Genomic DNA, 24,735 nt, shown 5'->3' on the forward strand with positions numbered 1-24,735 from the left:
TTCCAATGGAGGACGAGATTTCGTCTACGTCGCAGAAGAGATAATATACCCGCTGCTCACATTCACCCGTACCATTTACCCAATGTTGCTGAATGTGTCACGTGGTGAGGGCAACGAGTTGCGCCAGTGGAATTGCTACAATCTACCGACCGTGAGTCAGCCAGTTTTAGAGCCAAGATTCACCACCGGGGTTTTGCGTTGCTGTGTGCGTGTGTGGTGGTTTGTGCGTGTGTGTGTGTTTTTTCTTCCTGTAATGGCTCTTTGCCAAACGCCGGCGTGGACCTTGAAACTGGGACCAGGTTTCTACTTCGTCCCTGACATTGAGCGTGCAGCATTAACGACGTCGGGACAGAGCCAACCCAGATGTGGTGGATGATCTATTCCGATGAGCACTCGCAGCACAGTATATGGGCAAGAGCATTGTTATTTTATGATCAGCTTTAATAAGTGAACAGTTCGACTGGCGGTATAATTTTCACATTTTCGAAAAGAACAAAGGACATGATGTGGAAATCAGAATGAATAAGTAACACGATATTAGTTCGATGTATGTGCCTGTTGAAATTGATTTTAAAGGTCACGGAAGCGTTTTGATTGTCGTGGAGTGTGTAGTGATCGAAATAAAAGAAAAAAAACCGTTGTGATGTGTTTAACTTTGTGCACCAATTAAATTATAAAAATATATCGTCAATACACGCTACCTACCATCTCGATCACTTCGGAAAAATCCTTGTTAAGGTCATCGATGACGAACGGGTAACCATTGTGCTGTGAACCGCTGCGGAAATGTGACGAGTTGATCTGTGAATTAAAAAATCGGACGAAAGTGAATATTAAATTTAATTAAAGCATTGAAGCATAAAAGCCCCGGTGCGTATAAAAGTAACCCTCCGGCCAAATTGCCCATAGAAAATATTATAACGAATCGACACACCATTACCACCCATGGGAGGGGATCGTTTTAAATTTCCGAAACCCCATCATCATCATCATCAGCATCGTCGGTACGAGTCGTTTCCTTATTGCGTATCATGTTTTCACTGTACAGCGCGCTGTCGGCTGAGCGACAGGAGAAATACGCTTCGAACAAACCCCTTTTTTCCTTGCAACCGGGTGGAATATATCGTGTCATTGAGAAGCGGATATCCAACGCGAGTTACCACTGGATTTCCATTGATCCGTACGATGGGATAAGGCATTTTCTGCGTGATTTAGCTCCGTCCAGATGGATGACATTGGAGTTTGCAGATGATTGATGTTGATCTATGCCCACGGCCCAAGTCAATATTGTGCTGATGAACCAGCTGATGATTGGGGATTGAAGGAATTAAACACGTAAAGGTTAATGTAGTTTCCCCGCATGATTCAGGTGGTTTCAATCTCTGCACAAAAAAAATTGCCCCATATCAACATAAAGGGAAGCCAACATCTACTCCTTACATTACTACATTCCGTATTACTTACATTATTATTTAATACGGAAGTAATGTAATAAATTGACATCAAAGGCCCTTAGTCACTATCTTTCTGTTATCTGATAAAAATGAATAAAGTCATCCGAATCTGTCAACAGGTCTCCACATTTTATCTCTTGGAAATTGAAGGAATTCAGCACATTCTTCACAGGAAAAAAGGTTGAGTTGAAAGGAAGCTTGTTCATAAAAAAAGAACAGATACGTAAAGTACTATTTAATGAAATTCGAATGCGCATTCTTGAACTGATTCATTACGATGACTTCATTTTATGTTCCCCATTTGTAGCGTTTCTTGGAAAGCCTTAAGTTATTGAAATTCTTGTTCGTTACTGCCGCGAAATGCTTTACTTTTTTATTCCCTCACTCCGATATTAAACATTCTTGTAACAAATTGTATAAAAATCAATTACTGTTACGAAGATATGTAAGCGAAAATCTTTATATTAAAAAGGAACCAATTTACTGGTGAACCATTTCGGAATGAATAATAAATTACACCCCTCCGAGCTTTGGCGTTTCCCAATTGATGGCATATCATTTATACCAGCAAATTGGACAAATTTTAACCACGCTGCGCTCTTTGCCGTGGCCGCACTTTATTCTACTCACCAAAAGTGTCCATCAATCTATCCACAGAAAATCCCCTAACATGGTGTCCCGTCAATTCATAACCACACGAAGGCAACAGCAGCAGGAGAAAAAAAAACAGCATAAGCTGTCAGAATAAAAAGGCTTCCAGCGTCCGTCACTTACGTTTAGGTTACTGTTTAGCCTGTTTATCACTCAAACATGCCGCTGTATACTTTAGAAAAGGCGTACAGTACCCTCGTCACCGTAATAATGAGATGGCACTGTGTACAAATGGGTTTTGTGCGCTAATCCTCGCCGCCGAACGAACCGCACTCACGATCGCGCGTAACTAAAGCGAATAATGCATTTCCCACCTAACCGAGGCCGACCTCCAGCCCCCCGGAGGCATTGGGTTTTGTTAATGGAAAATAATTCACACAAATTGAAAACTTTTTCGGAAGAGATTAACGTTTACCTCTACACTTGATACTGTGCTCCCCATCCCACCCAAAAGAGACCGTCTCCGGACATCCATTTATAGCGAAGGGCTTTGATGCCTTTCGCCGGTTTTGCCTTCATCACTTCGGGATGGAAAACAACGCGCCGCTCGCCGAATAATGAGCTAAATTCTGTGCTTCCCAAACGGCATCCGAACGGTCGTCGGGAGCGTAATAAAACGCCATCCCCTTCAAAATGCAAACAACGCACCCAAATTTCACCCGATGTCCGACGATGATGAGACATAATGACGGTATTATTAAATGTCTTTATTTATTTTTTGCTTGTTCTCACAAGAGGAAAATCTTTCTTACGAAATCTTCGTGTTTTTTGAAGCTTAGAAGCGATTCTTGTGTGGCCTTGGAACATCAAACTCTAGTGCTCGGGTTTTGTTTTCATTTCTATAATGTTTATTTTGAATGCAACGTCCCCATCACCATCCAACGTGGAATGGCATCTAATGGAGAATGTATTTTATTTCTTCTTTCTTTCATCGTCTGAAATCCGACACACGGATCGGATCGGTAAAACCGGCCCAACCATACCGGACCGACGTATCTGTGCAATATAAGTGTGCAATATAACTTCACCCAAGATTGTCCCGCTGTTCTGCTGAGAGCATTTTTTTGGAAATGCAATGCACGTCTCTCCACGAACAAGCATCCGGTGACCGGACCGAGCCAAGTGCCAGATATCGTATGTTTTTGTGGACTGTCCAACATCCCCACAAAGCACATCAGCAGGCAATAAAACGAAACTAGCAGCTGCTACTTCACCAAAGCAGCCAAACGAGCCAGGGAAAACACATCCAGCGTATCCAATCGGCATTCATCGATGGTCTGCGATGGGACTCATTTTCGACCGCACACTGGTGTTCTGGCACGTGAGCGTGCATGTGTGTGTTTGAGAGTAAGTATTTATGTTTCGGGGTTTTTTTTTTCTTCTGTGTTATCGAAAAATCACTAGTCTTGTCAGCTTGAAGCTACTCATATCGATGAAATATGCTGTGAGAAAAAAAAATCGATCTTACAGTTCCCCCCAATAACGGCGACGACCACGTGTAGGGAGATACTTTAATTTTTGCCACGTAGACAAAAATGACACACAGCGTAGCACTGACATCTTTATAGAGTATCGTGTAAGAACGAAGCAGAAAAAGCCTCTGCCGTCTATGATTGATTTATGGATTTTTCTATCGCTTCGCTTCAAACGCCTCCCATTCTTTTGTTCTGTTCTGACGTTGACGGTTTGGGCCATAATTCAAAATCCTGAAGCGTTGGTTAGGAATTTATTCCCCTTTTTGTACGACTGTTACGAACTTTATTGTTAAAGCATTAGAGAACTATGTTCTGAAACGATTTGGACGGATTTTGTTCGAATGTACTAGGGTATTAGCGTGTATCAACACTCCAACATAAAGCAAAAACCCTCAAGCAATCACTCCGATCCATGGCAGCAGCAGCGCAAACACGCAAAACTAAAGGTGGGAAAGGAATAAAAAAACCTAAAAACATTCAACAAATTCCCAGTAGCGGACGGAAGTGAAAAAAAGACAGAGACATATCACCAACACCCACTGCAAAAGTCACTATACCGCATGGTGTACTGTGTGTACGCGCCATTATTGCCATCACCGTGTGAACCCGCACCCCCGAACCCTGTTTATAAACTCCCGTTGCCATTTCAAAGAGCTTTTGAAATGCGAAACCGAATGGAAATTAGAGTTGAGACAGCTTACTGGCAGCGTACCAAAAATTGCTTTCCTGCTTAGCCATTTGCTATCGGTCGGTCACAATCTCCGACACCGAGCGGCCGAGGGCAGGGCAGGTTAGATGAAAAGATTGCAACCGGTGGTTTGATGAAGGGCCAGGTGAGCAGAGGGGAGAGAAATCAACAAACGGAGCAAGTGAGGAAATGTTTTTGACAACGTTTATGAGAAATTTAGTACCTCGAAAAACCCTGGTCAGGAGCGTTTCGGGGGTAGTTTTGATGGGGTTGGTGCAGTGCCGTGTGAAGCTAGTCGGAAAGAGGATTCATAAATTTTGCTAAAAACTTTCCACAGTGCACACCTTTGCGTCCGTGAAATGTGAAACCCCGAAAGGAATGGAAATGTTGCGGTACGATAATGAATAATCGTTCGGTGTCTAGAGGGGATGTGGATTTCAAGCTAAACGGCTAATATAAGGCACTTTTCGAAAGCCCACGGCATGAATATTTATTTAGTGTTTAATGATTGCTTTTTTACATTCAAAACGAAAAGGAACAGGTATATCGTGATGAAATACATTTCCGTTTCAACATAAAACGAGCGCCCTTTTTCAAACGGGGGAAAACACACTAACGGAATGCTTTAATTTTTATCCCATCCCAATCTATTGCATCATGCGCAATACGCTGCTAGGACGGGAACGCGATGCAACAGCAATTGCACAACGGTTTTTAGCCCGGGTACGTCACCTACAATAGAACGATGATTACGAAACGTCAAACGAAATCGTTCTACCAGTTGCATGTTGCCCCGATCGACGCCCCTGTCTGCCGGAGCGTTCGCTCATTTTCTCCACAGTCCATTTGTTGGCGCGGAAAATGCACACCTTCTCAATCCAGAGACCGATCGGTCGGTTCAACGTACAGTTCTGTAGCGAACGAGTGGGTGGCATTTTTTTGTTGTAGCTCGATTTAGTCTACACACGCTATCTACACGCTATTACGGTGAATAGGAGAGGTGGAATTTGAACCGAATAGGGGGTGTCAGTGAAAACAGGTGGCGAATAATGCAGAGAAAATGGAAAGAAAGAAAGAAAGAAAGAGAGCAAAAGGTGTGCATTATTGATTGCTGAATCAGAGTAGTTTATCAATTTTCTATTCTTCTATTAGGCAATCTTCAATAAAGGTTGGAAATAGCGTAACGTAAGAGGGGTTGTCGTCAGCAATGACCATTCCGAGCATGATTAGCTTCTATCGCTTTTCTTAACGAAAGTAATGTTGATAATTCTATCATAAGATTTTTTTTTACGGTCACGTCATACACATGACACCCAACGATCATACAGCTCGTGACATAAAAAAAACGGCCACTTGGTTTGTTGGACATAAAAGAAAAAGTTATGAAAGTCTTGGGAATATTAAATCATCGATGAATATAAATATTAAGAAAGATTGTAAAGTAACTTAATCTAGTGTACAATTCACATTTGTTTGGAGACATTCCTTTCTCCAAATAGTGAAAGGTCACCTAATCCCGGGTGTACTTGGACGAAATAAAGATATGGTAAAGCTAAAAGAAAAATAGCTTATCCCCTTTTTTATTAAGCTTATTGCTTAAGCAGAATGCACCGCAACAAGGTGCCCTTGAGTTTCGCCGTTTGATCTAATATCCTGGAATTCGTGCAGGAACTCTGACCGTGTCCTTTCATTGTGAACGGGGCTTGTTATTCGAAACACCACAAGCGACAGGTAGGTGGTCGCCAACAGCAGTAGGTGGCGGGTCACAAAAAACGATAAAAAGGAAAGTATTCCGTTTTAATATGTGTGTCGTCGTAAGCCCCCAAATGCTTGTGAAATTAAATATGAGGTGGTGTTGTTTATATGAAACTGCTATGATATAAAAACGACAAATATTTTATTGCAGCCTTTATTAAGCTTGAAATCCGCTGCGTGTATCCATCGTAAAAAGGTTGACGGATAATCAACGTCTTATGATATCTAAAACCGCCCCATAAAGAATGTAATCGAAACGATCGACGTATGGTTTTTGCTTCAAAACATTTGTGGCTCGGTTTTAGGTCGGATAGCATCAGGCAGCAGCACCGAAAGAAAAACAAGTGTCTTCATCAAAATTTCCGAACAAAGAATGAATTTTTCCATTAAAACAAAAATGAAAACCCTCACTGACATTTCATTTCCAACATTCCATCACCGTGAACGTCGTGTAAGCGGCTTTTCTTCTCGTGCGTTTCCGCTTTCTGCTGCCAAAAATATCGTTTCATTCAAAATTCTCCACAACAACAAATCCACAAGGAAAGAAAGGAATCCAAATCGAAAGGATCTGAAATATTATCATATTATGTGTTCACCTTTACGCGATGGCACCTTCGGAGCTTGATGCCATTGCGGTACACCTGGAAATCTTGACGTTTATCTTCTGGAATCCTCACCATAGCGCGACCCACAACGCGCACGGTTCTCAGGCGCGGTACACACTGTGCGGTTGATATCCGTCACGGATAGAGTGATGCTATGCTGTGTGAAGAAGGTTTATGTACGTTGGCGTGAAATGCTGGCCAAATGGAAAACCTTTTTATTGTGACACGTTATGATGGATAGGATTCGAGTGAAATATGTTTGAAGTGGTAGCCATTAAAAGAAAAACGCTAGAAAGTGGCGCAAAATCTTGAACAAAATTTAATCTACCTTAGAACAACCTAATGTCCTTCTAAAGGTATCGAACCGATCAATAGGGGAAAGTTATCAATCAGCTCACATTGCTCACGACTCCACACTACAATCGCTAACCAAGCAGAAATGGCTTAAAGTGCTCGACAAACAGAAAATTCAGCGTTACAAACAATCGAAACGATACCAAGGTCCAGTTTTCGGCAGGATATTCACGCTTTGCAAGGAACCGCCTAGGGAACCAATATACATTCCCCAAGCGAAAATAGAAAACAGAACGAAAAAAAAGGCTCGAACAGGACACGGTTACGAGCGTGCCTAACGGACCGATTTTCCCCGATTCAGTTCCACTCAATCACGCAATCGGGTGCCTACATGAAGGGTGCTTAGCTGGCAACTTTCGAGGTGGTTCTTTATCCACTATTATGCCTAAGATCGCTTCGGAAGCTGAACGGGACATGGACAATTACCTTGTCAACTAAGCGCTATATCAGCATTTTATCAAGAATGGTTCATTATCAGTGGGGAACAAAAAAACACGATAAGCTTCGTGTAATTAAAAAGCAAATAAAAAATAAACAAATATCAAACTCTTAAACCTTGCTCCGCCGCTGTACTGTAATTAGCCGCTCGCATAATAATAAATATTCAAAGAAAATTAAATTTTATCCTGTGCTCAGCTTTCTTCTTTCCGTCAAAAATATGACCGACCATCTCTCTCCATTTCCCTCTCTCTTTCTCTCTTTGTATTGCTTCTCTGTATTGCACAAATTCGCTTGACCCAACGACGACCTTCCCGAATTACAATTTTATCCAAATTTGCTACCAAACCCCGTTGAATCCGTAACGGCAAACGAGACAAACCCTTGTAATTTGGCTGCAAACTTTAACGAACGTAAGCTTCAGGACAAAACAGGGCTCATTACGCTACGGCCATACTGTTGTGCCCCGCAAAAATTATCCTTCCAGGCTGTGCAATTAAATTTGCATCGCATTAAAGTTTTGTTTGCACAAAGAAAAGAAAGAACTGAATATTGTTGTTGACGTTCAGTACTGTCTTTCCTAAAGCTAGCTAAAGCTTTTGGTCTAATGGGCTTACGAGTACGAACATCGGACAGTTTAAAATTCAATCTCTTCGCGTCTACGACACTGCAAGAGAGTGTTGCTGCATGCTTACGAGTAAATGGTAAGATAAGAGAGAACAACAGACCCGACATTATGTACTTTATAGTTCCTTTTTGGGTGAACAAATAAAAACAAACACCTACTAATGACGTGGCTTTGCGGCCACAGCTTTAGAAGGACCAAAAAAAACCATTCCAGCCAATTATCTACGGCCATCAACCGTCAAAGAAGCGCCACTACACGATGATTATTCTTTTCCGATAGGAGCTCAGGAAGGGGGAGCTCTTCTGTGTTGCATATATTTGCAGGATCCGTGTTGTGTTGGAATCTAACTCACAAAAGAGACACAAAAAAGATAAAACAATTCACGCACAAAAAAATGCTACCCAGATTTTGCAAACTCCTTTCAACCCCCACCATTTGCAACCCGACCTACTCGTGTTTTTTTTTCCTCAATTTTTTGACCCTGCGACTTTTGTAAATGCAAAGAAGTTCTGCAATGGTTCCGGCTGACGTCAATGGTGGGGCTATTTATTGCGATATGAACAGATGAGCCGATGCGATAGACACAGCAAGCAGTCTCTGCAGTGTTGCCACCATGTGACTCTACTTCCTTCCTTTGCCAAAGAAAACGTCGTCATCAGACGTTGAGAAGGTATGGGGAGACGTGTGTGTGTGTGAGGACGGTTCACCCCTCTCTCCCCCTCCTCCGATTTTGCGCCACCCTATCTCTAAACCTTGGATTTTCGAAAGGGTTACGGTACACGGAACATCACTTCCGTCTAGGCGGAAGCGCAAAATGGACCCCGCTCTCGGTCCACGAAAGAACGAAACAACAACAAAAAATTGTAAAAGAAAATACCTAAGTAAAGCAGTAGGATCTTGCTGTGTGCGGTCTGGTCGCTAGGATAAACTTTACATCGATTGCGATATTAAAACACACACACACACTCAAACACACCGCGCGAAACCCAACGGTCGTCGGCTCATCAACCGATGATGGAATTGAATAGAAGACGCAACAACAAAAAAGCGAAAAGAAAAGCGGATAAAAGCGCTCGCCGTGCCATTATAATGCTTGAACAAGAGAGTAGAAAAAACAACAACGTGCAAACAGACACAAACACACAGCGAGAAGGGAGAGAAGGGTTTTATCTTTATCACCGACCGAGGGTCTTTCTTGTTGCGATAAGCCCAATGATGTTTTAGAGGTGCAGCTTTCGGGTGCGGCAGTAAAGAGCAGACTTTCGGAAACGCGGAGCAAATGGAAGCATAAAAGACAAATGTTAACACACACTAAGCTGCGGTATGGTATATTGGCGCCCAAGCCAACCGTATTATATCATGGTAAGGATTTTAAAAGGTAACAGTGCCATCAGCAAACTATAGTTGGGTGATGGGAAATATGAAATGATTTATATGCTTTATTTTTAATTTTTTTAAAACTGTTTTCCTGGCTTAGCATTAGAAATAGAAATTAGTACAATCAAATTCACCAATACACATTACAGATAAAGGCATGATAATTGCCTTGCTTTATAGCCGTGAACGAGAGTCTCCGATCTCTCTGCGACGTAAACAGGGGCACGAGTTCGAATCTTGATAAGATCGTACGTATACTCCGTTACACTTTTCGCGCGAGAGAGAACTGCTCGTTTTGCTTTTCTCATATAATTTTCTCTCTCTCTCTCAGTATATCTCTACAGAGTGGCCATTCTAACCAAAATTAACAAATGTATACTACAAATTGCTCTTCTTTTCTAAGAAACTTTTGCATAAAATATGACGTACATTTAATCATTTCATGTCCTAACGTTTAGCCCATGGTGATGAAAACTACCTACCAGCACCGAACCCGAAGTAAAATAGGTCAAAATCATCGTATTTCAGCTCTCTCGATCTCTAACCGTTGACGGTGCAGAAAACCTTATAACATAAGTCCCATCCCTCATAAGCGGAAAATACGGTTCCATTCCATCAAAACACATATTCCTTCTTCGTGCGGTCTGTGTATAACCACTGGCTGTAACGAATCAGCTACACCATTGCTCTCTAACACTCATGACACGAAACATCTTAAATACATTTAATTCCTACCGACGGTGTATCGATGGAGACGCCACTAGGGAAACTTATTGGCAGATGGTATCCCCTTTGCCAAAAGCGTTCCGCAACGCTAATTGTTTATTCAGTGCCGAATTGGAATTATTTCATTCTCCAGGTTCCGGAGGACCCAAAACGCTGTGGATTAACACCACCAAACGATGAATGTGCTCGGTGAAGGCAAACAGAACTAACTTATTACCGAACAATTAGCTGAATGGGACCCCAGTGAAGCGAGAAATTAGCGGAAAGCATTAGGGCAAAGATAGCCCCAAGCAACGAACGGCACTGGCAGTGTGCCTGGACGTTGGGGTGTTAGGCTGGAGTAGGGCAAAACACACGGGCGGATGGATTGCGTTGCGGGTGGTTCGTAGTAATTGCAATAGTATGTTTAGTTTTTGCACGCTGGGAAATCAAGCACTATTTAATGGCATTGATGGAGGATCATAAAACTCGGGTGATCCCGCAGGAAATCATATCGGAGAACTGCTAGTGAGTATTACATTTACAACACACTCGTCTCGCTTCGTCTTATTAACATTTTACGCAAAACAAAACATATATTCTCTTAGTGATTGGAATTTACAACATTACAACAGTGTATCTAAGCATGGGCAAACCACTAAATCATCTTTCTTCAATATATTTTCTCGCGTGCGGTAAGAAGCTCATCAAAATTCATGCCAAACCGACACGTTTAAGGCCAATCTTCTCACTTGTGGTTTTCATCTCGGTTGGTAGAAAGCGTCAAGCAGAATGTTTCCGTTCCCGTGTCAGCAGCAAACATCTCTCCGTAACATACCGTACCGCCGTACCTTCTGCTACCAGAAACCCAGAAAATATGGAAAAGTAGAGCGTGTACCTATGGCTGCTGAGGAAAAACTCCGCCAAACAGCCACCCACAAAACACACTCGCTTCCCGAAATAAATAGCTGCACATTTGGTAAAACGATTTGTTCACACCGTATGACCGACTCTACGCCGAGTAGCAGCACGCGACCAATGGCGGAAGGAAATCTATTCGTCCAAATAGAAATTGATTGGAAAAGTAATTGCACTACACATGTACGAAAACAGGCAGGAGGAGGACAGCGAGCTCCGGGTCCGTCGGTGACGGTGATGGTACAAATTGCACCAGGGGTTATGGGTAAATTACATTTGCCTTCATTAAATGCTGGGTGGATAGGTTTGGATTTTTTGTGCGAACATTGGAAGCTTTGGTGGGCATTCTACGAATTCCACGCTTTTGGTAAGTGATGATCATTTTTATACAATGCCTAAATTGGATAAATGAAAGTATTCTTAATATATTTACCGACCTCCAACACAAAATTTTGGAAAAATAAGTGAAATTCTCACTACGACGAATGGGATTATGAATAGCAATAGTCAGATGTTATAACTGTGTTTGGGTGAATCCTGAATCATGAATCTAAATACATTTTTGAACTTAATATTAATCCGAATCTCTATTTCAAAGATTAATGAATTCTCTAAGATTTGTGAATCAGTCAAGATTTGCATGTCCGTCATGTACCCTCCGTTCATAAGTTGCCAAAAACGGACACGAGTGCCAAGGGACATGATCCGCCATTGCTATGCGGATTCATGAATCTTTTGTGAGTCTTTGAATGACTCCTCACTCAATAGTCATATGAATGACTTTTCTCAAAAGATTCATGAAGCACAGCACTATTTTGTCGGCATAACACGAGGTCTAGAGAGGCCAAATTTCTTTGACTATATTTACCTCTAACCGGATAATCATTATTGCGCACGGATGATTAGTTTGGATAGGATTTTGTACCGGTTCTGTCGTCTGAAGAACGGCGCCGCTATCAATACACCAACGGGCGCCGGTGCAAATAACACAATTAATACTTCATATTGATTGCTCTCAACGACTTCCGCATTCTGGAAGCATTTCATACCTTTTGCAACAAGTTCCCCAACAATCGTTCTTGCCCCAAATCTCTGCCAATCTCTCACGAGACATGTGCCATTCCCTTTCCGTTCTCGCATTCACTTCGCGGCACGTTTTCAACCAGTCAGTCTGACACGAGAATAATGGACAGCTGGTACAACATCTGGCACACGCGGAGAGGATGCTGTGTGGTGTAGAAAGAAAAGGCAACCAAAACACGGGAACAACGCGCTGCCAGACGGAACGAAAATCTGCGCCATCTAATGACAATATCATAGAGATGCTTCCCATGATATTGTCTCGGTTGAAAGCGACCGCGGAAAGGGTAGGGAAGAACGCACACATTCGCTGACATTTACTAGCGATACAGTAAAAAAAAAAAAACACAAAGGTATCTCCGTTCGATACCTTCAGCAACAGAACCAGTAGCTGCTTGAGGGATAACCGATCAGTCTTTAAGCTGCTAAGCTGTCGAGCCGGGTGTGACGTAAATTGCGACGTCAATCTCAGCTCACCCGAGAAAGGTGAATCACAAGAATTCACGAATGCAGACGAGCGAATCAAGTCGCGCTGTTTTTTAAATCTTTAATTTTTTGTTTTGGTACTCCAAAAGACCTCGCGCCGTTGTCCCGTTCAAACCCGTTTTTTGGTGACCCCCAGTGTGTAGCGAAAGATTGATCAATCGAACCGTGAATGGTGGCATGTACGCGGTTTTTTTTTGTTTGGTTTGGTTATCACGCACATAAACACTTTAAAACCGACCTCGACCCAAGACATTAAACGCATTAAATGCATACATAAAAGCTTTGAGACGTTTTGCGCCATGGGAGGGAAGCTACTTACGGAAAAGCGAATCTCCTTTTCGAGCACGTTATCGTTAATGACCTGTATGAGACCTTCCTCGCTGGAATGCAGGATTGGCACGAGAAAGACGTACGGCGATTTCGTGAGGGCCTTCAGCTGTTTGGGAGAAAGAAGAGAAAAAATAAAACACATTCAATACCATTAGACGTGCTTGGATAATTTGTAAACAGTTAACACAAAATCGTCACGCTGCTAAGCAGCTCTTAAGCAGCATACAAGATGCCTGACGGAATGGAAGAAGTAGTTGCAAGATAACCATAATGTGTTCATCTGGATTGTTTTCGCTTCATAGCCCACGCTGAGATACTCCAATCATACTCCAATAATGATGTGCCCATTCTACATCAGGTTTTTATTCATTACTCAACGCGGATCTCCCACCGGAGACAACCGTGTGGCGCACTTCCGGATTGATTAATGTGTACCTTTATCTCTAACCATATACACCATGCGCTCGCTGCTGTTTAGTAATATCGTTGATGAGTTTTGCCTGCTCGAAATTCGCCTGACATTCGTAGCGATCTGACTGTTCTGTATCTCTGTGTGTAGGGCCATTTTACGCAGATTGCATCAGCACTTCATCAGCACTTTGCGCGTACATTAACCATACCGACAAAAAAAACCGGACAGATTCTGTAATGATGATCGTTTTTGGCGGGCGACACTAACGATGTCATTTGTGTTGCTGCTGCTGCTATTTCGCAGATGAACGACGAATGAGGAGAGCACGCGATAAGCGGAAAGCCCATGGACCATTAGCAGTAAAACGTGTGGCTCGGTGGCTCTACCAAACACGCTTTTATGACCGATTTCGTGCCTGAACGGGGCGGATTATCATTGAGGTGAGTGGGAAGCTTCAAGTGCGATGCTTACTCTAGTGGAGATCGTTCGATAAAAAGGGTGGTACGATAGTTTGATAAAGATTATGCAAATAAGACGTATTCAAATTGGTATTAGGGTGAAAAATGTCTAGGCTTCTAGACTTTCCACTGGAGTTTCCAGGAGTTTCCACCTTTAACGTTGACACATTCCCAATTGTTTCAAATCAGTTTTAATTATGTAAGCAGTGTGTAGTTACTATCCTTTTTTAACTGACTGCCTAAATTTCTTAAATATACAGTTTAAACACGTTCAGTGCTGCATCATCCACCCCCATTTGGGTAATGTTCTATGGAAATTGCCTTCAACGTTATTAACACGGCGCTGAACGTGTTAATATCTCATCAACAAACAATGAAGTCTGTTAGTATATTGCGTATCAAAGACACATAACTCACAGATTTTAAGATCACTTATAAAATCAAAAGAAGAATGCAATTAGACATTGAGGTGTCGATACAAAAGCATCATTTTGTATGTCTTCCATTTGGAAACCCCAAATATCTAAAGATCCAATGATGTATCTAACTGAAACTTTATTCAAAACCGTCCATTTTGACCAGTGCAGTTACGAACTCTATCCAACACGAAAACAAAATCAACAAACCAGACAACCTCGTATATCGTATCGCCATGTAATCAACGCTCGGCTTCAGAATCTCCTCAAAGTTAATTAAGTCCACTACTGCTTCCTTTTGCGCCCTGCTATGCCCACCGAAACTGGATGGAAATACAATCGACCATTGCGACCGACGCACAATCAACCGATTGATGACAGCTACTTCCAATGGGTTTGGTTGGTCACTTTCATATCCGTGACGCGATCCACCCGATCTGTTCGCGCGACCAATGCCAGTAGATCCGGTGGGAGAAAAAAGCAAATTCACAAACGCACGCCGAATAAAAACACAAAACAACCCTGTGGCCACTTACGTGAAGATTGATTTTCATCTGCAGCTCCAGCGAGTTGGTGGTGGCGGAAAGGGATTGAAATAGATTCAAGATAATTAGCGGATCGCATGGCTCGTAGCCGGCCATCGGTGGCATACTGGCCGGATCGCCCCCATCGATCGAACCACCGTCACCGTGCATCACCACCGCGTCCTGCCGCGTCATCCCGGGTGAGGTCGGTGTCGCGCAATTTAACTCGCCGGTCGTGCCACCGCCACCAACTGCTGCCGCTGATCCGCCACCGGTCCCGACCGTATCGCCGCTATCGGGACAATCATCTGCGTTGTACGACATTTTGCTGTTTGTTTCTAAATTAACTTATATTCAACAGTGATAGCCCTCTGCGTTGCGCTCTCTCCCGCTCTCCCTCTTTATCACTCTTTCTCTCACTTCCTCTGTACACCACACACGATCTACTATCTTTGGTAGTATCACTCCACAAACGGACTCCACACGGGGCTACTGTTATGCACAGGCTTTTATTATTTTATCACCAACCACACTCACACAGAACACGAATGCCTATTTGGGCAGCTATTTAGCGCGACTTTGTTAGTTTATCGTTTGCTTCCTTTATCTCACTCTTGCATCCGCCGAAAAACCACCGGAACACTCGATCCTTCCCGCAGCAAAACGACACATTTCACGACTATCAACCTCCGGCATGCAATCGGTTCACAAACAACCACACGCCACGCAACAACAGCACAAAAAAGAAATACGACAAACAAATACATGCACGAGATAACACTGCGTGATAAAGTGCCGATAGCTTGCAAACCCGCAGCAACAATGAACAACAGCACACAAAAAGCGCACACACCGAGTAATTAAATTACACCTCCTATCGGAGTGCTCGACGCATTTCGGTTACAAAACCCCCTGATTGCAATCAGTGCGCGCCCAATTTGGTTGCAAGATTTTTCGCACGTTTTTCCGGCCTTTTTATTGACTCACGCTGTTGCTGCTACACCGTGGGGCAGCAGGATGTATTATGTTTAGGTTAGAAGCACCCGCAGGCGGAGTGATAACATTTTATGTTTTGATTTCGCATCGGCACTACCATGTGACAGCAGTGACACATTAAAAAGGGCGCGAAATGCACGTTTTGTGCGAAAGACTCGAATACTATGATCGTTTGTAGTCGGTTACATCGATACGCACTGTCCGAAGTTGATTTATTCGAATTTTCGAATCTGTGTGTTCTTTTTATATTGAGGACTGTTTAACGAACGCCACAATAAATAAACCACAACGACGAAGTAATTGATCGTTGTTCGATCAATTTATGTAACGACACACACAGAAAAGGGCTGCGAGAATAAAACTGCCAAGAAACGCACGCACGTGATGGGATAAATATTCGGCCCCGTGGTGTGATAAATTAGCCAACGCTACAAAACCAGCGTCCGCTCCGGCCGACCTTTGCTTTCGTTTTTATCTGATTCGCGGTTTTATTTTTGCCAGCTTTAGCACGCACTTTCTGCTGTGGCCGCGCTTTCTTTTCTTACACCACCGCTAAAGGATTCGTCCGTGCGCACGATGAGATAACTACACGCTCGTGGCAGTTAAGTAGCCGAACCTCTTCACGGTCACGGTCGCGATGCAACGTTTATGCGTTAAAGCGTGGTGATCCTTTTTTCTTTTGCACATGGAGACGCACACCGTACAACCGGAGCCCTTCGAGCATGATCTGAGGGCTGCCGGACCGTCACAACCCAACCGAACGGAAGCAGTAAACTCGCGAGACTAAAGCATTGTTTTGGTTTTCCGTGCTCTCTTATCAACTTGGGAAGTTGTTGCGTAAAAACACGGAGCCGTCTTCGCGGTGAGAGCGTGCATTTGCGCTCTGGCAGTGCGCTCTCGTTCATGCTCCGCCAGTTGGCGGCTTACGACCGGAGACCGGTTTCTTTTCCCATGCAAACGTGTTTAACGTGAGCCGTGTTTTGGGGACATCCGATGCCGGATTTTCGGTGCGTAAGGATGCACTAGGTGGGAGAAAATGTTTTTGAGGATTTATTTCGCTGGATACAATCAATATGTTTGGTAATACTGGAAGTCATAATACCATACTTTTGAAGTGTTTGAAGTGCAAGTGGAAGTGTTTGAATGGTCTAATCGTTATTTGAATTTAGAACGAATTTGTTGATGAGTTTTCCTTCATGTAGCCCATGTGGTATATGACAATCTCTTGAGTTTTAGCTACTAACAATGGTATTAATATTGGGTCGGCAGACGACGGCACTCGACCTTGGGGAGTTAAGTAAATTTTTCTCTGTAATCATGAAAAAAGTTTCTGAAAATATCGCTTACAAAATTGTAGTCACTTTACCATGTGGTTACTTATTTTCAATCGTTTTAAAGACGGTTATTAAAACGACCAGGTCGTATAGACTTATTTTACCGCGTAGCTGGATAGTCAGACCTTGCTACGAAAGAACGATCCGGATGGGATTTTGTATCGGTTCTTTCGTGTGAAGGTCGACGTCGCTACCTGATGTATTGGAAAGCGCTCTTATTTATTGACAAACACAAAATGTTTAAGAATATTTTTTAATGTCTTCTTTAGTATAATAATAATTATTTATGCAGGAACCTTTGAATTGCACTCACAATACAACAAATTTTTGCGCAAATGATTAAAAATGTTTCCAAAAATAAGACACATAAATTTACCACCGTAAAAGTCACAATTTTTTGAGGAACGGGCGAAAACGGTGTCATCCGGAAGGCGCAGAACCGTTTGACAGCTGTCAGTGTCGATTTTCTACCCAGCACGTTAATTGGGCAGCGGCGAAGCGGACATCTTTTTTGTTTGGTGTGAAAGAACAACGACATTTGCCGCGTTTCGGCCGAGTTGGTGAAAAAAGGCAAATTGACCATTTTTATTACTTCACAACCGTGCGAAAAAGCTTTCCCGGGCTTGGGAAACAACGCACAATCAGTTTGCTGTAGAAAAGTCGCCCGTTGCTAAGCTTCTTCGAGTGTAAATCAGCGTTTTGGTTGGGTCTCGTTGCGGCTTGGGGTGGAAGGAAGCGGTAGCGTCGTCGTCGTCGTCGGCCGCAGGATTCATTTAAAGAACCCGTTCCGGTTTGCAAAGTATGGTATGTTGCTTACGCACCTCGTTTTTCATTTTGTTGAATTACTGCTGCATGTAACGATCCAAGTTCCGTGTGATTAATGTAGTTTTGTAGTAAACATTGTTGTTTGCTGACTATTCTCTGCCAATCCAATTCTCTCGCTCTGCAACAACACGCGCCGGCTCGGAACGCAACGTTCACGAAAATCAGTCAAAGATGTCTCGCTACCCGCACGACGCCAAGGTTTACGTCGGTGAGTTAGGTAACAATGCCAGCAAACAGGACATTGAGGAAGCGTTCGGATATTACGGTCCGCTGCGCAACGTGTGGGTCGCCCGCAACCCGCCCGGTTTCGCCTTCGTGGAGTTTGAGGATGCACGGGACGCCGAGGATGCAGTGCGCGGCCTAGATGGACGTACCATTTCCGGCCGCCGGGCCCGGGTGGAGCTATCGACGGGACGAGGCGGAAGGGGCGGTGGTCGTGGTGGACCACCGCGCGGCGGTGGCAAAGGTGGCCGGTTCCAGTCCGATGATCGATGCTACGAGTGTGGCGGCCGCGGCCACTTTGCACGCGATTGCGCACGTTCCGGGCGCAGGGGACGCAAAAGGTAGGTTACATGGATGGGCGGAAAGCGCGAAAACCAAAATGGGGGAAAGCATATTTGCTTGTTTTTATTCGACGGGGTGGGATTGTTTTGTACTTTTCGCACCGCAAGTCTGTCAATTCATCTGTTGTTATTTTTGCGACCGGGTCATCACATATGAGTGCATTTGCTTCTTGTTCGCTTTTTCCTCATTGAAGTCCATGAAAATTTACTTGCCCGTAATGTGTGCCTCCTACATTTGAAACATCCTACACCCCAACCCGGCCCCGGTTCCTTCAAAATTACACATTCAGAAAAAGCAAAAACAAACAAACTCCATCCTTATTGCTTCCACCTCTCAACAGTAGTCGAACCCGGTACAGCAACAGCGAAGCCACCGCAGGCAGCGTTCCGCATCGAAGCGACTTGCTATCCATCGTAGCTACTAGAGCCGACGACGGAAAGATAGGAATCGATTGAAATCCAAAACAAAACAGACCAAAAACAAACAATAGAAACAAAGAGGCCAAGTTTTGCAAACGGTCGAGAGAGCTCACCAAATCGATAAAAAGATAAAAAAACCCGTCCCATGGCCGGACTAAGCAATGTTTGGGGAACCACAGCGCGCGCGTCCACACCGAGCGTCCTCTCAGCCAGGTTGTTTCGACAGCGTGGTGGTGCGTCACAGTGCGAAAGAGAGTAAAGAAAGGGGCCAGAGGCTTCTGTTTCGGAGTTCTGGTTCCGTCGTCGAAGGCAACGCGATCGAACGCATCTTCTCTGCCATGGTTTTGCTTGCAATAATAGCTGTGTGCCTACTACGACTTCACTGTTCTAGAGACAACTGCTAGAGCGCTACTAGAGCACCACTTCTTGAATTCTGCAAGTGAATCGCGTGAGTGTTTCCTGTTTAGTTAAGCCATTCCAATTTTAACATGTTTCAACCGTATTTTTCCATTGTTATACACCCCCCGTTATCGCATTATCGGTACGCTCGGTCGGGAAACGAGCGGCAAGGAAGCTGAAGAGAGCTGTGTCGGAAAGTTGGGTTATGCGTTTCTCGAAAACCCTATCGGTTTAATGCGCGTGTGTGATGGAGTCGCAATTTGGCCGTAAATCATACAAACATGGAGTGTGTTTGTGGTAAAAATTAATCCCTTGCGCGGATAATCCCTCTGATTTGTTGTGTTGCCATCTTTTATCTCTCACACCATTAGCAGCAGGAAACTCTCGGATGTCCAAGAGGTTGTGAATGAAAGCTAAACATCACCTCCTTGAAGTATATGGTTGTAATGTTTGAGGAAAAAATCTCTAGATGATCTCTTTTACATTATCTTCAACGATCTCTATACTACATCGCATGCTACCGTTTGTAAGATATAAACAAAACCAAACTCACACTCCAAAAAGCCGTTAATATCCATCGCGTGTTCTTTTTTTCTCAATTCGATTAAGTTTGTCGCACGTTTCATGCCACAATACCACTCACCGCGCAGCAGCCCACATACCGATCGATTAATTTCCATTTTCCTTTTAACTCCTCACACAGATCGCGCAGCCCACGGTCACGATCGCGTGAGCTGCGTACACGCTCGCGCAGCTACAGCCGTTCCCGTTCCCGGGATCGACGCTCTCGGTCCAAGGCAACGCCTAAGCGCGGCGGTGTGGCTAACAACCGGTCACTGAGCCGTGATGTTAGCAAAACGCCACGCCGCAATGTATCCCGCAGCCCATCGCGTAGCCGTTCCAGGTCGGCCAAACGATCGATCACACGCTCACAGTCGCGATCGGTGTCGAGATCGCGCTCCCGCCATCGCAATGGAGATCACAACTAAGCGCTATCGAACTGTAGAACGCCACAAGAACTTTCAGAACAAAAACAAGCAAGCAAGCAACATCATTGTGAGGGACGGTTCTAATTTCTCTCTACTGTAGGTGTGGTATGATGACGAGAAAGACAAAAATAAGAATGTGTAGCAACTTACTTACTTTAATCACGGCCAGAGAGGAACGCGAAGAAATTATCCGTATTCTTACCTAACAATTCATTCTAATCGCGCCTTTCGGTGTGTGCAGCGGACTAAACGGTGGTGGTTGATGCGGACCAACTGTTTACAAAGATACTCACAAAGCGAGAAGGCAGGTTAAATAATGATGAGATTATGACAGGGAAAGCATACAGGCGACATTACAATTAGTACGCACTTTCAGACCACCGAGTATGTTCGTAACACAGGCGTAGTAACAGCAAAAAACAGGACGGGAGGGTAGATATTTTCAACCCTCCACAAAAGCAAACTCTGCATACCGGCCCGACCGCATGAAGGGGAGGAGAAGATCTTTCATTACTCACTCTGATACAAAACAATACACAACAAACAAATACCAGATATAAGGACATTCTCTATCAAGCTAACGCGTGTGCGTGTGGATTTATTTGCATTTACTTTCATTCTATTACTTTCTTCAATATATTGGGCGCCTATATTCTGCGGTGGGAGAGGGTGTGTGCGCATCGACGAATTAGGATACGCGTAGCATGTGTGTTTGTGTCACTGATTCTAGGCTGAATTTTAGTTGCATGGACAAAGCGTGAACCAATGTGTCACAGACAACATTACAGACTCAATAGTTCCGTTTATCAATTGTATGTTAAACCGAAACGAAGCGAACTTTACGCGGGAAATGATCGAAAGCAGGAAACAAACCAGGACGTTCAGTTAACATTTTCGTATCCAACACAGCAACGCGGTTATCCATCTCCGCTCCCCCAAAAGTACAACAATGGAGTACGTTTATATTTTATGATTTGTAATTACAATTAATACCTTTTTTATTTGTCTCGTGGCGATTAGATAAGTGTTAAGCAAAAGAGTGTATGTGAATAAATTTAAAACGATACTGTCTCGAAAATGTGCTTGGGGAGAAGATTAGACGAACGTATCCGTAAAGCGAACACTGCGATTCATGGTTGGCATAAAAATAACGCATTTATTATTATATCTCTGTCGCGCTAGCTTTAAAATACATGTTGCGTATCGTTCTGTTCCTTTGGCGTCGTGCTGCTGGAGCATGTGCCTGGGGTCCCGACTCGTCACGGCATATGGAAGAAGGGCTCAATTTTACACACCTACACACGTTGAATGGCTACCAATGTGACGGGGTGGGAATGAAGGAGCTTATCCTCGGTACACCTTAAGGATATTCCGGTTCCGTGTCTTCTTCATCGATCTGAAATATCTTTGTCACTGCTTCGGTGTTGAGTTGTTTCGGTCCTTCGCAACTCGTATCCGTACTGGAGCAGGTCTGATGGAGGAAAAGTTTGAATTGAGTGCTTTGAAGGGAAGGATTTTCTGAATCCCGCACCAACACTACAACCCTTACCTGACAGTTGCAAGATTTCGGTTCCATGTACTCGTACTGGCGTGCCGCAAGGTCCGCATCCGGATGGCAGTGGCGCAGCAGCGCTACCGCTTTCGTTCGTCCGGCATGCACACACACCGGATGGTGAGACCGTTTGTACGGGAAGCGCCAGTCGGAGATTTCGTTCGAGTCGCATCGACCCCAGCAGGACAGTACGCTGACGTGATCCCAACACTCACGTCCCTTACCGTCCGTCTGGGATACCCGGTACGTGAACAGCCGCTTGTGGCAGCCCAGGTACGCGGTTTTCGGGCGATCCGCCAGCTCCGCTTCCGGCTCCGATGATGTACCACCGAGCGTGAGGATCATACAGAGCGCCGACAGCAACAGGCGCCCGTGACCTCCGGCCATCTTGTGTCACCAGAGTGTGTTTGGAACCAAATTTGAACAAAGCAACTTAAAAGCCACACACTTTCTCACATGTACACGCACGGCAAGGTGGATTGCTGGTGGAAAAGGATGCGTTTGAAAAGAAAGGAACAAGGGGTTAGACGAGGGACTGTCGGTCCAGACTTAGGAACTGGTTAACACTTCTTTCAAATACGGCATCACTACTTCCATCACTTCCGTTGTGCGGTGCTCTCCAATGTACAATAGTGCTGTCGTTTCAAAGATGGCACGGTTTTATACGTTTCCGCCCGTTCCGGAGTGTGTGTTTTTCGTTTGGCGAACACATGCGCACATGACCGTGTCCCGCCAGTTGAGCAAAGTGACAACTCATCCAGTAGCCGTCGCGTGGGCTTCGCTTAATGCCGTTCCCAGCCCGTTCGCAATCCACAACGGAGCTTAATCTTCGACATAGGGACACCAGAAACAGCTGATTCTCGTACAGCATACAGCTGAGGTTCAAGTGTCCTACCACCACAGGATGCAGTGGAAGACAAAATGCAAATGCCCCTTAATCCGATTGGCAGTCAAGTGAGCAAGGACAATTGGAAAATTATTGAAATTCTACGAAGCTGACAAAAGATATGGCAATATCTCTGAAAAAAGGAGTCCATTGGTGTAATGATAAAAATAAAACTGGCAGGTTACGTGTGCTCTAGCTGCAGGGCGCGTCTTGCGACAACAATTGGCGTTGTTGAAATAGAGGCAAGATGAAGTAATAAAAAAAACCATCGTCATCTCTCGAGAGAATTTGATCACCATCCAGGCAAGAAATTGTTTGACCGATTCACTTCCCCAAAATTTCGTTCCTTTGGGACTACGGTGGGGTGTTTTTTTGTCTTGTAGGGCGATATGAGATTGAATCAATGCAATTGTAAATAATAAATTAAAGTGGTTGAATCATGTACGTCGTGTGTGGGTGAAAAAATCGAGTAAAACTTGGAAGTTCCTAAACTTTCCCGAGTCTTTAGTTCCTCAAGAAACGTCCCAAAAACCAAGGGGACCATCCAATGTCATTGCCATTAATTTGTTTAATGATGTGTTTAATAACGAGAATGTTTAATTTATGCTGTTTGTATCACCTCGTGCTTTTGTTAAATTGTTTTCATTATTCAAATCACCGTTTAAAACGTCTCCAACACGTGTCTTGTACATCGTCGACATCTGGGAAGTGGACAATGAAGCCTTATTTTTAGCAGTATTTGAGATTACTGATTCGCAAGAAGTTTGTACATCAGCTGTTTCCCCGTTAAGGACAATTCAATCTCGTTCCTGACCGTTATAATCCACCATTTTTTCCCCAGCTCATGCACGGAATAGTTTGCGCATGCTCAGCAAAGACACTGAAGATTCAAGGGGGAATCATCTTCCCGGGAGTATAAAACGTTGCGCCATCGCTTCCAGCGGTCATCAGTGTAGGATTGAGCGACTTGCATATACTCCAACAAGTGCTGCAAGCCTTCTGTGTCCCAAGGCTCCCAGCATGAGGATGAGTTCGGGTTCCTAAAAGTAAAAGTCCAGTGCCAGATCAGTTTGCCCAACGGGCTGTTAGCTGCTATCTGCTGTAAACGTACTGTACGTGTTGGTACCTTAAACGTTAAGTGTAAGGTGGTCACCAGAGACCTAATAACTAGAGGTGTTCCGGGCGTCCAAGGTTGGAAAAATGTCATGGCTTCGCCTCGTTTCGGTTATGTTCTGTGCGTTCATGCTGGTAAAGGCACGCGAAACCTGGCAGAAGCCGGGATGCCATAAAGTGGGTGAGTAGTGATTGTTTGCTTGAAAGTGGTAGGCCGATTTTCACGAACGCTCCGTTGCGTCCACCATTTGCAGGACACACGCGAAAGATAAGCATTCCGGACTGTGTCGAGTTTACCATCACCACCAATGCGTGCCGTGGGTTCTGTGAATCGTTTGCCGTGCCGTCAGCTCCGTTCGCACTCGTCGGCCACAAACCTCCGCAGCCTGTCACATCCGTGGGACAGTGCTGCAACATCATGGAGACGGAAGACGTGCGGGTGCGTGTGCTGTGCGTTAATGGTATCCGGAATCTGACCTTCAAGTCGGCCACAAACTGTTCCTGTTACCATTGCAAAAAGGATTAATTAGGGCTGGAGCGGTCCGAGATCGGGGCCGCCAATCGTTCCCTCGTCATGAGCATGTGAATCGGTGCCATTCGTTCGATTCGTTTATTTACCTCTGAGCCACTTGCTTCGAAACCAAAATGGGATGCTATTCGCTGGTTCGTTGGGATGGTGTACAAAATATTACATGATGTTTTACCTATATCTCTGGATAAATAAATCTGTATCTATAAAACTGTAATTTGCTTGTAACTATGTATCATTTACTCCCCAATTACAGGAATTACTTTCACAAAGCTTATTCGTTTGTTAAGAGACGGTACAAAACTAAAATGACGAATTGCAATGGCCAACATTCATCTTTTTAAATTTTATCGCCACTTTTACTGACAAACTCGC

The 24,735-nt window shown here is 44.1% G+C and overlaps 4 protein-coding genes across 5 annotated transcripts in view; 2 read left to right on the forward strand and 2 right to left on the reverse strand.

Moving 5' to 3' along the window:
* The window catches only part of LOC128305000 (cGMP-dependent 3',5'-cyclic phosphodiesterase-like), a 44,329-nt gene extending 28,736 nt beyond the window's left edge, over positions 1-15,593 (reverse strand). Inside the window, exons 1-3 of the mRNA XM_053042269.1 lie at positions 14,767-15,593; positions 12,934-13,050; positions 706-801 (exon numbers count right to left, since the gene is read on the reverse strand). Coding sequence (XP_052898229.1) covers positions 706-801; positions 12,934-13,050; positions 14,767-15,078 — 525 coding nt within the window. The 5' untranslated portion in view covers positions 15,079-15,593. The remainder of the gene's footprint in view (positions 1-705; positions 802-12,933; positions 13,051-14,766) is intronic.
* A 2,019-nt stretch (positions 15,594-17,612) lies between these two features.
* On the forward strand, positions 17,613-21,401 carry LOC128301033 (serine/arginine-rich splicing factor 7). Of its 2 annotated transcripts, none has more exons than XM_053037332.1 (3): positions 17,613-17,888; positions 17,979-18,472; positions 19,995-21,401. In XM_053037332.1, the coding sequence occupies exons 2-3, from the start codon at positions 18,081-18,083 to the stop codon at positions 20,278-20,280; spliced, it is 678 nt and encodes a 225-aa protein (XP_052893292.1). In that variant the 5' UTR covers positions 17,613-17,888; positions 17,979-18,080; the 3' UTR covers positions 20,281-21,401. The 2 variants fall into 2 exon arrangements, with proteins under 2 accessions (XP_052893292.1, XP_052893291.1); XM_053037331.1 differs by having other exon boundaries at positions 18,075-18,472.
* A 51-nt stretch (positions 21,402-21,452) lies between these two features.
* Positions 21,453-22,219, reverse strand: LOC128301034 (thyrostimulin beta-5 subunit). Its single transcript, XM_053037333.1, has 2 exons — positions 21,830-22,219; positions 21,453-21,751 (listed from the first exon to the last, which is right to left on the reverse strand). The coding sequence occupies exons 1-2, from the start codon at positions 22,217-22,219 to the stop codon at positions 21,641-21,643; spliced, it is 501 nt and encodes a 166-aa protein (XP_052893293.1). The 3' UTR covers positions 21,453-21,640.
* A 1,699-nt stretch (positions 22,220-23,918) lies between these two features.
* On the forward strand, positions 23,919-24,507 carry LOC128301035 (thyrostimulin alpha-2 subunit). The gene is made up of 2 exons (XM_053037334.1): positions 23,919-24,012; positions 24,086-24,507. Exons 1-2 carry the CDS (start codon positions 23,919-23,921, stop codon positions 24,355-24,357), a joined length of 366 nt encoding a protein of 121 aa, XP_052893294.1. The 3' UTR covers positions 24,358-24,507.
* The last annotated feature ends 228 nt before the right edge of the window (positions 24,508-24,735 follow it).

This window comes from Anopheles moucheti, chromosome 3, assembly GCF_943734755.1.
Source record: "Anopheles moucheti chromosome 3, idAnoMoucSN_F20_07, whole genome shotgun sequence".
NCBI classification, from domain to species: domain Eukaryota; kingdom Metazoa; phylum Arthropoda; class Insecta; order Diptera; family Culicidae; genus Anopheles; species Anopheles moucheti.

Excerpts from the sequence above, each read along its gene's own strand:
- LOC128301033 (XM_053037331.1), top strand. Across the intron at positions 18,473-19,994 it reads GGGCGCAGGGGACGCAAAAG|ATCGCGCAGCCCACGGTCAC; the intron begins GTAGGTTACATG and ends CTCCTCACACAG.
- LOC128301034 (XM_053037333.1), bottom strand. The coding sequence starts at position 22,219 with ATGGCCGGAGGTCACGGGCGCCTGTTGCTGTCGGCGCTCTGTATGATC. Across the intron at positions 21,752-21,829 it reads CGAAATCTTGCAACTGTCAG|ACCTGCTCCAGTACGGATAC; the intron begins GTAAGGGTTGTA and ends TTCCTCCATCAG.
- LOC128301035 (XM_053037334.1), top strand. The coding sequence starts at position 23,919 with ATGTCATGGCTTCGCCTCGTTTCGGTTATGTTCTGTGCGTTCATGCTG. Across the intron at positions 24,013-24,085 it reads GCCGGGATGCCATAAAGTGG|GACACACGCGAAAGATAAGC; the intron begins GTGAGTAGTGAT and ends CACCATTTGCAG.